This window comes from Aethalodelphis obliquidens, unplaced genomic scaffold (genome assembly GCF_003676395.1).
Source record: "Aethalodelphis obliquidens isolate GAN/ISIS:26980383/991018 unplaced genomic scaffold, ASM367639v1 scaffold5, whole genome shotgun sequence".
Classification (NCBI taxonomy): Eukaryota; Metazoa; Chordata; class Mammalia; order Artiodactyla; family Delphinidae; genus Aethalodelphis; species Aethalodelphis obliquidens.
In genome coordinates this window covers 55,362,548-55,378,061 of record NW_020837949.1, presented here as the reverse complement: position 1 = coordinate 55,378,061, position 15,514 = coordinate 55,362,548, and the positions used below count along the sequence as shown (strand labels likewise).

At 37.9% G+C, this 15,514-nt stretch overlaps 1 protein-coding gene across 7 annotated transcripts in view; it reads left to right on the top strand.

Annotated features, from left to right (window-relative positions):
• Positions 1 to 3,698, top strand: part of KRIT1 (KRIT1 ankyrin repeat containing) — a 38,041-nt gene extending 34,343 nt beyond the window's left edge. For all 7 annotated transcript variants that reach the window (XM_027102434.1, XM_027102437.1, XM_027102435.1 and 4 more), the window contains 2 exons: positions 2,037 to 2,153; positions 2,472 to 3,698. In XM_027102434.1, coding sequence (XP_026958235.1) covers positions 2,037 to 2,153; positions 2,472 to 2,540 — 186 coding nt within the window. In that variant the 3' untranslated portion in view covers positions 2,541 to 3,698. The remainder of the gene's footprint in view (positions 1 to 2,036; positions 2,154 to 2,471) is intronic.
• Positions 3,699 to 15,514: the final 11,816 nt, after the last annotated feature.

Genomic DNA, 15,514 nt, shown 5'->3' with positions numbered 1-15,514 from the left:
AGACTGGTCTCTCAAAACAGCCATGTGGGCTCTTCAACTCCATTCAGCCGTTTTCATTATTGTGGATTTCTCAAGAATTCCTTTCTCCCTGCACACTGTCCTTTAAAAACAAAACCTTTATTTTAACTTATGGCTTCAGTGCTTTTGTTGGTCATTTGACCTTCACGTAATCTAGGAGTTGCTATACCACAGATGTATTTTTTTTCTGTATATTAAACTGTTTTGAGGACATATTAAATGGACAGTTTCCTGTCTCTTGATTAAAGAAGTTTCAAGTCACTGATCCAAAAGATAGACAGTTTAAAGTTCTATGATATCTTGACTCAGTGTTTCATTGTGTACTTTGGTAAATAGCTATTTTAGTAGATCCTGTCTATAAGTTATATTTTATAAGTATAGCTATTTTAAAGCAAGATACTATTTTCCCATTATAAGTGGTATACACTCATGTAAATTAATTATATTACATTTCACTTACAGAACCTTTCAGAATGCCCTAAACCATTACCTTTCTGGAATATCCTTAGTTTATTATTTATAATCATTATGTTAAGAACTGCTAGTCATAGAGAGGTAATGTTTCTCAACATACTTATTTTAAAGGATGGCATGAACACTTTCTTTGTATATGTGTATACAAAGAATATATTTTTAGGGTAAGAAAATGTAAGTTACTACTAGGAGATAATTGTTTTTTAAATAATCCAAAGAACATATTGGATTCCTATTTAAATATACCATTATGTTACAACATGTAGGAATAGGGTACTGTAATTGGTTTTAAATAGTTCTGTTGAATATATGAAGGATATATTATTAATTTTTTAAATAATGCTTATATTTACAATAAATATATCAGCGTACTTATTTTCAGTGATATGAAATTGCCTAAATCGACATGTTACCCTATTACATAAATTTCAGATCTGAAAGTACTATATGAATATTCAAAAGGTACTGAATATATCAATAGTAAAAGGAATTGTTTTTAAGATGCAGAAAGTAAAAACTTGCAGTACACTTAATTTTCTTGAAAGCCACTGATAGAATGGGCATCTTTTTTTTTTATGTACACATAAGGTGTACAATATGTTGATTTGATACACTTATTTGTTTCAAAATGTTTACCCCAATAGCATTAGCCAACACCTCTATCACATTGCATAATTACAGTTTCTTTTTTCTGGTGAGAACATTTAAGATCTACTCTCTTAGCAACTTGCAAGCATATTGTATAGTATTGCTAACTATAATCATCATGCCCCACATTAGATCCCCAGAACTTATAACTGAAAGTTTGTACTACTTTGACCAACATCTCCTTAATTTCCACCACCCACCAGCCCCTGGTAACCACCATTCTACTTCCTGTTTCTGTGAGTTTGGCTGTTTTAGATTCCACATATAAGTGGTATCCTATGGTATTTGTCTTTCTTTGGCTTATTTCACTTAGCATAATGCCCTCCAGTTCCATCCATGTTGTTGCAAATGATAGGATTTCCTTATTTCTCATGGCTGAATAATACTTCTTTCTGTGTACACATATACAAATACATAGCACAGAATGGGCATCTTTAAATAATTTTGTTGGGCTTCCCTGGTGGCGCGGTGGTTGAGAGCCCGCCTGCCGATGCAGGGGACACTGGTTCGTGCCCCGGTCCGGGAAGATCTCACATGCCGCGGAGCGGCTGGGCCCGTGAGCCATGGCTGCTGAGGCTGCACGTCTGGAGCCTGTGCTCCGCAGCGGGAGAGGCCACAACAGTGAGAGGCCCGCGTACCGCAAAAAAAAAAAAAAAAAAAATTTGTCATTCTGATAAGAAGAATATCATTGCTCAAGGCAGTCTTCTAAGAGTCTACCATATATGTGGCTCTGTACTGCAGGCCGTGTGAAGTTAGTGTGGGCACTTTGAACAAGTTTAATTCTAACTGTCAAAACCACTGTGTTTAGACCTGTCTAGATAGGTGTAGATAGTAAGAGAAGATAGGTGTTGTTTTTAATAAATATTTCAATATAATGATTTCTAATTATGTTGCAGGCTTTACTCATCAGTCTTAAGTATGGTTGTTTTATGTGGCAGTTGGGAGATGCTGATACATGTTTTCAGATCCATAGTATGGAATATAAAATGAGCTTTATAGTACATACAAAACAGGTAAGTACCTAATCAGTTATTCTGGACTTCTAGTAATAAACTCTACTGTATTAATAAAGTTATTTCTTTTTTAAAAAATGACAGTCCATTTTACTTTAAGGAAAACCTCTAACATGAAGTTAACATATTTAAGACCAAGGTAAAAAGGCAGGCCTTTCCTAAGCAAAGCCAGAAACTTATCTGAATAATTTATTGCAGTCTTATAACAATGAAAAGTTCCTTTTCAAATACATAGAGAACTGTCTGTCCACTGCCATGTATGTCATTTACACATTCTTACATGTTTCAAATTTATTGTCAACGTATTTTACTTTGTAGGCCGGCCTTGTGGTAAAACTACTAATGAAGCTAAATGGACAGTTAATGCCCACCGAAAGAAATTCATGAGAGGAAAGCAACTGATACTTAAGCCACCACATTTTGTGATATAGATTTTTTCCATGAAAGATTTCTTAAACTATTACTTTTAACAAGGCATTTAGTCTCTTGTAATATATATGTATACTATTACATTGTACAGAATCTGTACTTATGTTTGGTGTGTAATATACCAATTAGTTTTATATAATATCCTAATAAGGTAATCTAATTTTTAGGAGAAACACACAAAAATGTGTAGATTGATAGTCTGTATAATATTAGACAAAACAGTAAGCTTTATAAAAAGTTATTTTTGGTAAATGGTACAGAATTTAGAGTGGAATATGATGAAATTAAAATATAGCTTTGCTATGACTTTGTCATTTCAAAATGTACAGAAAGCCACATGATTTGAATAAAGAAAATGTGTTTTCTACTTAAAGCATATGTAACACTGTTACTTAAAATTTTTTTTGTAATCTCTGAACATTTCTCAACATGTTTTTAAAAGACTTAGTTAAAATGTTTATTTGGTATAAGCTAGTATTTCTCAAAGTATTATAGTTCTTGAACCCCCTGCATCATAATTACCTGAGTGCCTCTTAAAAACAAGGATTTCAGGGACAAGTTCTAGACAAGTTCATTCACTCTTGGAAATAGCAGGGCCTGGGAATTTTTTCTTAAGTTTTACTTAATTTTCTGTTGAAATAATTCCAGACCTAATGATGAACTTGTATTATTAATGTTAAGTAAATTACACAGAACTGCCTGGCACATAAGCACAAACATACATGGACACATAGACTAAGTGACAATCTCTGAATATTACTAGTTGCATTTGTTAAGAACATGTTGTATTTTTATGAGTTGGCTCAATGATGTATTTATATTGCCTTTATATTGTAGGAAGTAGATCACCAAATATCTGGTTGTTTTATTTAGGGGAGCACAGGTATCATATTAGGAGCTAACTTGATTAATCTGCTATTTAATAAGCTTAGAAATTAGTCTTTCCAAGCTAACAGGTTGTTGTGTTCTAAGTAAGTCCAGAGATAACAGTAGTAATACTTAAAATTATCATACAGGTTGCAGATAATTTTTTTATATTATCATCTACTCTTCACGTTGACATCTGCATATTTTTAATGGTGGTCTGCTGAGCTTTATTAAAATTAAGGGGACTTCCCTGGTGGTCTAGTGGTTAAGACTCCATGCTCGCAATGCAGGGGGCCCGGGTTTGATCCCTGGTCAGGGAACTAGATCCCGCATGCCGCAACTAAAAGATCCCGCATGCAGCAACTAAAAAGATCCTGCACGCGGTAATGAAGATCCCACATGCTGCAGCTAAGATGCAGTGCAGCCAAATAAATATAAATATTAAAAAATAAAATAAATAAAATTAAGATTATGTGGTTTAGTAAGTTTAATGAGAAAGCCTGATTTATCTTTAATTCTGTGCTAAGCACTTTTGACTCTACATAGACAGTTCTCTGTTCAGTTTCATCCATTCCAATAGCCTCAATTGTTACCAAATACCCTGTTGACTCCCAAACCTAAAACTTCAGCCTCAACCTCTCTTCTGAATTCTAGATCTTAATCTCCAATTTCTTAGTATTCTAGCTCCACCTAAATGGTTTACACAAGGAACGTCTGTTTCATCATAGCTGGAAACGGAATTTGTTTCATCTACCTGCTCCATTCTATCCTTACACTTGTATTCTCTGGTTAATGGCATCAAACTGCATCCAGTTGCTTACCCTGGAAATCTGGGAGTGGTCTATAACTCCTCCCTCTTTAATCACCCTACACATTCCACTTAGCGAATTCTGTCAAATGTCTTGTGAGTCCTTTCCTATTCCCTTCTTCTGTGTTTGCACTGCAGCCACCCTAGTTCAAGTCCTCGCAGTCTATTCTTGGGCTCATTGTAGCTTCTTCCCCTGGCCTCCCCAGCTCAGGCTCTAAACCCTGCCACACTGGTGCCAAGTTAACCTTTCTCATAGATCTGATTATTTCATTACCCTCTTAAAACCCTCCTCACTGATGTAAAGTTAAATTCCAATTCCTAAGTGTTGAATACACTAACCTGCCTATCTAGATTAGTTTCTAACCAATTCTCCCACACTCATCCTGTGCTCCCACCCCAGTGTTTCCCAACACTAGCTCTGCAGTTACCTGGGGAGTTTTGGTACTTTATGACTCAATAATTTTCAGGTGGGGCCCAAGCATTTCTGTTGTGAAAGTATCCCAGGTGTTTTTGATTTATAGCTTAGGATTTAGAACTGCTGTTGTAATTAACTTTAGGAAATAGCTGAATGCTTTTCCTTTCACAGAGGGAAGTGAGGATGCATCAGTGCTGCATCAAACAACTCCCTGCTCCACTGAGTACAGTGTACCCTGCCAGAGTTGTACAGTATGGCTGCCCTGAGAGAAGGGAAGAGGAAATTATTGGAGTAGCATGGCTCTTAAAAGCTTAAAAATATGTAGCATTAAGAAGTCAATTTCAAAGTTAGTATTGAAAAAAAATTCATCATTGTCAGACCATAACAAACCAGAAATAAACAATAAGGGGAAAATGCAGACAGCTTTTAATGAGTGCCTAGGATTGGTCAGGCACTATATGAGCACTGGGGATAAAAGATATTATTTTCCTTTTCATCATTCTTTCAATAAATTTGAGTGCCTTTTATGTGCCAGGGATCCAGTGGTAAGAAAAAGTCCCTGCCTTCAGGGATCAGAGTTTAGTGAGGGAGATAATAAGTACTCATATTTATGAACTGTGATGAGGGACTTCCCTGGTGGCACAGTGGTTAAGAATCCGCCTGCCAGTGCAGGGGACACGGGTTCGAGCCCTGGTCTGGGAAGATCCCACATGCCGCGGAGCAACTAAGCCTGTGTGCCACAACTACTGAGCCTGTGCTCTAGAGCCCGCGAGCCACAACTACTGAGCCTGTGCGCCACAGCTACCGCTCGCATGCCTAGAGCCTGTGCTCCCCAATGAGAAGCCACCGCAATGAGAAGCCCACGCACCGCAACAAAGAGTAGCCCCCACTCTCCGCAACTAGAGAAAGCCTGCGTGCAGCAACGAAGACCCAACGCAGCCAAAAAATTAATTTTTAAAAAAATTTTTAAAAATCTTCACCCATAAACTGTGATGAAAGAAAAATAAAATGTACTATCTAAGCAAAAAGAGGGAAACTTGATCTAGTCTTAGAGATCAGGAGAGGCTTCCTCGAGCCAGTGCTGCTTGAGCTGGCATCTGAGGAGTAAGCAGGAATGAATGATGTGAAGAGAGTTGAGGGGAAAGGAAATGAGGTGAGATATTTTGACCTCAAGGATGGTCTTGGAGAATTGATGAGAGGAATTACAATTTTTAGCTAAGAAGTGAATTCAAACAGTTGTTTATCCAAATCACAGCAAATGAATTTCCATTGTAGAAATAAAACCAGAATGGGTAACCCTGTGCATGATAACTGCATTGTAAAGAGGAAAACTTACTGAAGAACTACGTCTTGTAAGATTAAAAATTGCAAAATTTGACCCTAGAAAAATTAGACTTGATAGAAATATATAATGAAGTAAAACTGCCCATAGTTCTTGACCAAATTTAATAGAAGAATTGCATAAATAAAATATAGATTTTAATTTGATCCTGAGGAACTCAGTGGCAAAAACTGTAATTGGAAGAATTTGATATGTGCAAAAAACTGATTTATTAATCAATTCCTTTAAAATTTACAGAGAAAAAAACAATGAAATTATTTCTTACCGAAATAATTTCAGTCAGATGAAAATGGGAAAAATTTAAATTGTTTTTGCTGTACTTTGTGTATATGAAACTGATCATGAAATTAAACTGGTTTGAGTACATGCAAAAAATATTTCCTCAACAAAAATCCATCTGTGATGGTATGATTCCCATTTAACATTTGTATTCGTAAAGCCAGAATGCCTCCATGGTCATATCTGGTATTTGAAGAGGCAGGGATAGGCAGACTGAAAAGGCCCTAAAGCAAAAGAGGGGTAAACCCTGGGGCTTCCTAGAAACCAAAGTGCTTCAGGCAAAGAAATATATTTTAGACATCTTAGGGTGTAGATGAGAAAAGCAATTTCAGTACATTGTGCCAATTTCTATTATAAGAGGAAGTGCTGGTTGTTCAGAATTCATTTGAAGGGCACCAAGGATAAACAGGAAATACTTCCCCATTAGTTAAATAATAATAATAACTAATACTTTAAAATGGTGCATACTATATGGCTGGCATTGTCTGAAGCACTTTTAGATATATTAATTCATATATATCTATATATAGATATATATATATGTATGTTTAATCCTCATAACAATAACTTTGAGGCAGTTACTATAATTCCCATGTAACAGATGAAGAAACAGAACATAGAAAGAACATAGAAAACATTTGTTTTCTATCTTTTAAAAAGCTTAGGAGCCAAACTTCCTAACACAGTAATGTAAATGTTTTCATTTTCTTATGTTGTATAACCTGAGTACAACTTTATATGTAGAGGTTATGTTACTTGTCTAAGATCAAAAACCAATAAGTGGTAATCAGAATTCAAAATCTGGCAATCTGTCTTCTGAATTTAGACATTAGTCAGGTAAAGGAGAGGTAGCTGAGAGGTTTATCCAAAAAAAAAAAAAAAGATCAAATCTTGAAGGATGTTGTGCTCCCTGCTAATGAGCCATTGGAGCATTTAGGACTTGACTAGTTCAGATTTGTGTGTTGAAAGATCACCCTAGGTCACTGTACAGAAGGGCTCAAAGGGGTCTGAGCAAGAAGATATAAAACAATGGGAAAAAATGGATCAATGTTTTGACAAAACCAGTGACCTTTTGGATATGAGGAATTAGGAAGAGACAGGAATCACAAACAATTTCCCTCTTTCTGTCCTGGGCAACTGGAAAAATGGTACCACCATATATGCTTAACATAGGGAAGGGAGGAGGAAGGTTTGAAGAAATGTGTTGAAATCCTGGTGCCTAAGGGACATGTAGGTGGAGATGCCCCTGGCCTGAAGCTCAGAAGGCTCTGCTTGAATGGCAGTTGAAACTACAGGAACATATTTAAAGTCACCCAGGAAGAGAGTAGAGAGAAGCAAGCCAAAGAATGCCATTTGAGAAATGGGCAAAGGTAGGGCAACACACAAAGCATCTTGTTAGGTACATGGATATCAGTATGGAAAAGAAACAGCTTGGCACCATCCTGCATACTGTATATTAATAAATTTCATATGGGCAGAAGGAAGTATTAAAAGAATCTTTAGGGGACTTCCCTGGTGGTGCAGAAGATTCTTAACCACTGCAGGGGACACGGGTTCGAGCCCTGGTCCGGGAAGATACCACGTGCCGCAGAGCAACTAAGCCCGTGCGCCACAACTACTGAAGCCCACATGCCTAGAGCCCATGCTCTGCAACAAGAGAAGCCACCGCAGTATGAAGTCTGCGCGTTAGAGTGATGACTTATGGGTTTGTGTTGGATGGTAGGGGCAGGGCTGGAGGGAGGTTGGGAACCACATCACTAAGGCCAGGAGTTTAAAGAAAGCTTTTATGGCAAGTAAAATCTAAAGGCTGAGACAAGAAAGAGTATTTATACCAATATGATTCATAATGGACCCAAACTAGAAATATCAGTACAATCATGAGTGTGCTGCATGATTTCATTTATATAAAGTTCAAAAATCAGCCAAACAAGTTGATGGGGATAAATATGAGAATAGTAGTTACCTTGTGAGGGGAGTGACGGGGACAAGGTACAAAAAGGGTACTGGAATATTCTATTTTTTTTTAATTGGGGTATGGTTGATTTACAGGGTTGTGTTGGTTTCACGTGTATGGCAAAGTGATTCAGTTATATATATGTATATTCTTTTTCAGATTCTTTTCCCTTATAAGTTATTACAAGATATTGAATATAGTTCCCTGTACTATACAGAAGGTACTTGTTGGTTACCTATTTTATATTTTATATTTTATGTGTTAATCCCAGGCTCATAATTTATCCCTCCCCTCCTTTCTCCTTTGGTAACCATAAGTTTGTTTTCTATGTCTGTGGGTGTGTTTCTGTTTTGCGTATAAGTTCATTTGTGTCATTTTTTTTAGATTCCACATATAAGCAATATCATGATTAAAAAAAAAAAAATGAAGCCCATGCACTGCAACGAAGAGTAGCCCCCGCTGGCGGCAACTAGAGAAAGCCCGCGCGCAGCAACAAAGACACAACGCGGCCAAAAATAAATTTAAAAAAAAAAAGAATCTTTAGGGAATTCCCTGGAGGTCTAGGGGTTAGGACTCTCGCTTCCATTGCAGGGGGCATGGGTTTGATCCCTGGTGGGGGAAGTAAGATCCTGCAAGCAGCACCGTGTGGCCAAAAAACAAACAGAAAAACAGCGAGAAAAGAAAAAATAAAGGGATCCTTAATATCACTAGAGAAAAACAGATCAATATATTTTAGAGCACATTCATTTATGGATTTCTTAATGGGTATCATGAGAAATAGGTGTTGAAAATGCCTTTAAATGTACACAATAAAAAGGAAAGCAAAAGAATCAGGGAATTTAGAGCAACTGGAACTCCTACATAGCAATAGCAATGCAAAATGGCACAACCATTTTCAAAAACAGTTTGGTAGTTTCTTATAAGTTAAATATATACCAACTGTAGGACCCAGTCATTCCACTCCTAAGAATTTATCCAAGAAACAAAAACTTATGTTCACATAAAAATTTGTATGCAAATATTTATAGCATATATTTCTCATTTTTTCATAATTCCTAATGAAATGTAATTACTCATAACTGCCCCAAACTGGAAACATGCCAAATATCCTTCAATGGGTGAGTGAATAAACAAATTCAGGTACATCCATACAATGGAATACTACTCAGTAACAAAAAATAAACTGTTGATGAACAAAATGGATGAATTTCAAATGCATTATGGTAACTGAAAGCCAGACTCAAAAGGTTACATACTATAGCATTCCTTTTAGATGACATACTGGAAAAGGCAAAACTATACAGTCAGAAAGCAAATAATGATTATCAGAGGTTAAGGATGGGGTGAGGGGATGTGGGGATATAAAGGGGCAGCACAAACGAATTTGGGGGAGTAAAAACTGTTCTATATCCTCATCATGATTGACAAATACTCGGTGTATTTGTCAAATCTCACAAAACTGTACATCAAAAAGGATTCTACATAAATTTTAAAAGTACATTAAAGAAACGAATCACAACTTGCTATACAAGTGTTGAAAATTTACCAATAATATATGTAGATTTAATGGAAATACAAGTCTATTCAAATTCTAATAGTGAGTGGTCAAAGAAGATTCACAGCTTATACGTTCAGAAATGCAGACAACTATAAAAAGTGGAAAAATACAAATCTTTGCTAACAAAAATGCAAAACAACCTTATTAAAATAGTTAAAATAGTATGAAATAATAAAACAACTAATTACATTAATAAAAATCAATGACAACACAGGATTAAGACAACATATGAGAATATATTCTGGGTAGTACTGAAAATTGGTTTAATCTGCTGCTAAAGCCATCTGGGAAATGTTTACTCTCCTTGACCTGATGATCCCACATTGAGGACAATCCAAGGATGAGCCCACTATCACCACTTTCTCATTTGCAGTGCTCTACTGGCACAATTTCCCTTACTTGCCTAGGGAGTAAACCATATGTGATGCAATTCAACAGGGGAAAAAAGTAATAGTTGTCTAACATTACTGTAAAACTGGAAGAAAATTGTACAGTTAAAAATAATATATACCTAAGGCAATTGCTTTTAAAACAAGTCTCCACCAGAGCATTACAAATGCTTTAGTTGTTACAGGATCATGTAATAATGCCATTAACTCAATTATATGATCAAATAATGCATGTATAATCTCAAACCAGTAGTCAGCAAATCATTTGTTGATTTTGGAATATGTTATGTTTTAATAACATGCCTTCCCAGTTATATTTTACAGATGCTGATAATACTTGTTTGTATTTACTGAATACATACTAGTAGGGCAATGAAAGGGAAAGAACCTAAAATGGCAAGTCATATATGGATAGAAAAACGGATAAATTTTTCACTTAATTCAAATATGCACCATTTTTCCTTTCTGGATTGTTGGCTTTCAATTAATATTGAATTTAGTTTCATACATATAACCACTAGGAGGAAGAAAAGCCAAGTCTGGATTTTTAATTTATTTCAGCCACTTCACTCACAAATAATGTACTGTATATAGTTAAAAGTTGGATTTTAATTAATTTTATCTGAACTTTGGCTTACTTGTTAAGTTACGTCCTATCTTAAAATACATGGATATTCACACACCACTCATTGTTTTATATTTTATAACAGTTTAAAAGCAGGGTTTCACTATGTGGTATAAAGTTAATTACATTTTTCCCTCTTTCTTAGTCATAATCAATCATTGAAATGGTAAATATATCACTTCTCATTTACATTACTGTACAAATGAGGAAAGATTCAGAAATAGACATTTTCCAAGATGGATTAAATACTATTATAGGAGTTACCACAACAAAATGTTTTTGAAACTTAGCTTATTTTCAAGTTCTAAACATCATTTGAGACAATTCTTAGGTAGAAGTAATCCCAGTCTGCTTTTTAAGGTGGAGTTTAAATCACAAGTCAGAACCTTAGTATTTAAATTCCCTAAAAGAAACAGGAGGAGGGGGGTAAGAAAACTACCTGTATTATGAAGACCAAAGGTAATATAAATTGCAATATTAAGATTAAAAAGTTTTTTTCACCTCTACCTTATGCTGAGTAAAGAAGGTAAATATACTAATTAGTACTCTAATGCTCTTGATTAAACAAATACCAGACCTCTGGAACACTAGCAAATTATATGTATTTCCAACAGTATGATAGGGACATAAAAACAGACATATATGTCAATGGAATAGAACAGAGAGCCCAGAAATGAGCCCACACATATATGGTCAGTTAATTTATGACAAAGGAGCCAAGAATATACATTGTGGAAGGGATAGTCTCTTCAATAAATGGCGTTGGGAAAACTGGACAGCCATATACAAAACAATGAAACTGGATCACTATCTTACACTGTACACCAAAACTAACTCAAAATGAATTAAAGACTTTAAGTTAAGATCTGAAACCATAAAACTAGATGAAAGCATAGTGGGTAAGCTCCTTGACATACGTCTTTGTGATGATTTTTTGAATTTGACACCAAAAAATCACACACACACACACACACACACACACACACACACACAGTGGAATATTACTTGGCCATAAAAAAGAAAATCTTGCCATTTGCGACAACATGGATGGAACTTGAGGGCATTATGCTAAGTGAAATAAGTCAGAGAAAGACAAATACCATATGATCTTGTAAGGATGTTGAATCTAATAAAACCTGAACTCAGGGCTTCCCTGGTGGCACAGTGGTTGAGAGTCCGCCTGCCGATGCAGGGGACATGGGTTCATGCCCCAGTCCGGGAAGATCCCACATGCCGCGGAGCAGCTGGGCCCGTGAGCCATGGCCGCTGAGCCTGCGCGTCCGGAGCCTGTGCTCAGCAACGGGAGAGGCCACAACAGTGAGAGGCCCGCGTACCGCAAAAAAAAAAAAAAAAAACCTGAACTCATAGATCTAGAGAACAGATTGGTGGTTGCCAGAGGCAGGGGATGGAGGGGGAGATATGAAGTGGATCAAAAGGTAAAAATTTTCTGTTAAAGCATAAAGTCCTAGGGATATAAGTACTATTTGAAAGTTGCTAAAAGAGTAGATCTTAAAAGTTCTCATCGCAAGAACAAAATTTTGTAACTATGTAGGTTGACAGATGTTAGACTTACTGTGGTGATCATTTTGCACATATAAAATATTGAATCATTATTCTGTACACCAGAAACTAACAATGTTATATGTCAATTATATCTCAATTTTAAAAACCACCAAGTTCTTAACTCATTAGGCAGATGACAAATTACAAGTACAATCCACAAAATAACATGCTAAAAGGCTACACATGTAGAATTATTATAGAGAAGGGAGCCTCACCGCTTTTCATAAATTCTAAAAAGTCAGCCGCAATCATTATTCAACTTTAAATTCCAAATTTGAATTTGGTGGTGACGGGAGGGGTTGGAAGGCTGTGGAAAAGGACTGGGAAAAGTCGTGGGCCAACCACCCTGATAACCAGGAGGGCCATGACTATTCACCAAGGCAGCAACATCCAGGCCGAGGGGAAGCATCCAACTGCCTAGACCAGGGACCTTGCAAATGAAAGGTGAGCCTTTGATATGAGTCTATAGATAATGACGCATAGGAGTTTTCCTGTTAAACCAGCACTCAAAGGACATTTTAAACATCACTTTGAAATAGGGATGTGATGGTGTTCATCAAAAGATATGAATGAATTCAAGTGGCATTTTTAGAGTACTTTATTTCAATCATGATAAAACACTTGGTATATTCAATTTTGTAACATTTTAGATATTGGTATTGTTAGGGGAAACACTGACTGAAACCACCCACCCTGGCATGAGTTATCTTACAACAGGAGTTCTTGGTAAGGAACGCAGAACTAACAAGCTACCACCAACTGTAAGAATTTGGGAAAGGTCAAAAGGAGAGAGGAGATGTCAGTCCATGTGTCCTACCAGCCTCCCAGAATCCTCCTCGCTGGAATCCATCTTGGCTGAGCATGCAAGCGCCACCAGGAAGGACCCTGAGTCAGAATGATTGGCCAGAGACAACCCGGAAACTAACCCCATTACCATAAAACCCAAGACTGCAAGCCACGTGGCAGAGCAGTCCTCTGGGTTCCCTTACCCTGTTGCTCTCCGCCAGGTGCCCCTTCCAAATAAAGTCTCTTGCTTTGTCAGCACATGTGTCTCCTCGGGCAATTCATTTCCGAGTGTTAGACAAGAGCCCACTCTCGGTCTCTGGATGGGGTCCCCCTTTCTGCAACATTATTAGTAAACCAAGGAATTCCTTTTAAAGTTTTCTATTTCCCTTTTCTTAAAGTTCTATTATCCGGTTCTTCAATTACATTCTCACATTCTACAAATAATTCCTGATTTTCTGATAAATACCGTGTTTTTTTTATATTAGGCTAGGACTAAATTAGTCCTGTAACTTTTCCTCCTCCTGTTGTTTAGATGATGGAAGAAAGGAAGTCACACTCACCCCAAGAGCTTTCTCAAAGCTCAGCCACCTCTCCTGCCTACATTCATTCCCCAGTACTCTTCTTGGTAACTTCAAAGGCAGACACGCCTCCAAATCAAATCCTCATGGTCTGGGGATCCCTTTAAACACAGGTGCGGTCGCCACCTCCTGGAGATCAGCATAAACTCGGTTATTCCTGAGCTCGGGTTGCTCTCCTTCAGCCTGGTTCGTGGTTTGGGAGCCTCGCCCACCCTGCAGAATAGCCCGGGAGCAACCGAGACAAAAGAGGTTGGACTGGCTGTTTGGTTAAACCAAATGAATTGGTTCGGTGACAAGCTGCGTCCTCCATGTCACTAAATGCCATTTTCACCGCGCCTGTATCGCCTGCTGTTCATCCCACAGGCAGGAAAATCAGGTTCCGGGAGAAAAACCTCGGAGCATGACTATCCGTGAAGTCGGACCCGAGTGGATTAGCGTGGTAGTAACCTCTGGGGACCACGGCCCTGGCCCGTGGCTTTTCATCCCCGCGGCTTCTTAGAATCAGAAGCCTGGGACGCCCCCGACCAATTAAATCAGAACCCTTATCTACTTGGGAGATTCTAATGCTCAAGCCGAGGACCCAGGCGCGCGTTCTCTACTCAGCACGCGGAGGCCGGCGCGCGTCCCTCCTGGGGAATTGAATGGAGGCCCGGGCCTCCCCCGAGGTGTCCTAGTGTGACCGGGGGCCAGCTCACAAACGCGCGGGGGCGCGGCAGAGCCCAGGCGCCAGGCCACTGCTGCCGTGGGCCCAGGCTCGCGTCAGAGCCGAACAGCAGGCCGCCGCCGTCGCTGGAGTCCTTGGATGCGACTCCTCCCGCCACTCGCTGCGGAAAGACTCCAGGTGACGCGAAGCTCTGTGACTTACTTTGGCGGCCCTCTAAGCCAAATCCAGGTTTTCTCCTCCCGTTTCCCCTCAACACCTGCGGCTCTGCGTGTCTTCCCTTTTCTCTATGCCCCTGGGATACCCATTTCGAGAGTGTGTGCATCCTGTCCTACGTTGCTTTAGCCTCTGTTCAGTGGCCATTTTTTCACATTCTAGGAAGCAATTTGTCGATGCTGCACGGTAAAAAAACGCCCCTGTGGCTCCCTGAACGTCCATGTCTTTCAGCTCTGTAACAAATTACATTGGGTCATTGTTCAACTTACTAATATTTAGGAAAACAGAATTGGGATCTATTTTTGCCTATCAAATTGGCAATATTTGTTTTTAACTGAAACTCTCAGTGCTTGTGAGAATGAGGACAGACAATATAGTATACATTTTTAGAATGTTATTTAGTTGTGTATATCAACCTTAAAAATGCTCACATGGGAATGGTTAAATAATTGATGGTACATCCTTCTATGGAATATTTCTCAGGCATGAAAGATAAACTTTTCAAATATTTGATTTCAAACCATGGTATGTTAACTATGATTTATATTCTGTGACAATGTAAATGTTTCATATCTGTACCGTTCAATAATGTAGTCGCCAGCCAAGTGTGGCTTCTCAGCACTTCAATTGTGGCTAGTATGACTGAGGAGCTAAACTGTAATTTAACTAAATTGAAATCGAAATAGCCACATGTGGTTAGTAGCTACCATATTGGACAATGATGGACAGTCTCAATTTTGTTTAAAAAAAAGTATATATATGATATTCATCACTGGCTATCTCTAAGAAACAGACATCATAGTTGCTTCTCCAGCACCTATTCTTCCTTTGGATTGCTCTATCTCCCCGATATGTGTATATATGTGGGTGTATATGTGTGTGTGTGTGTAT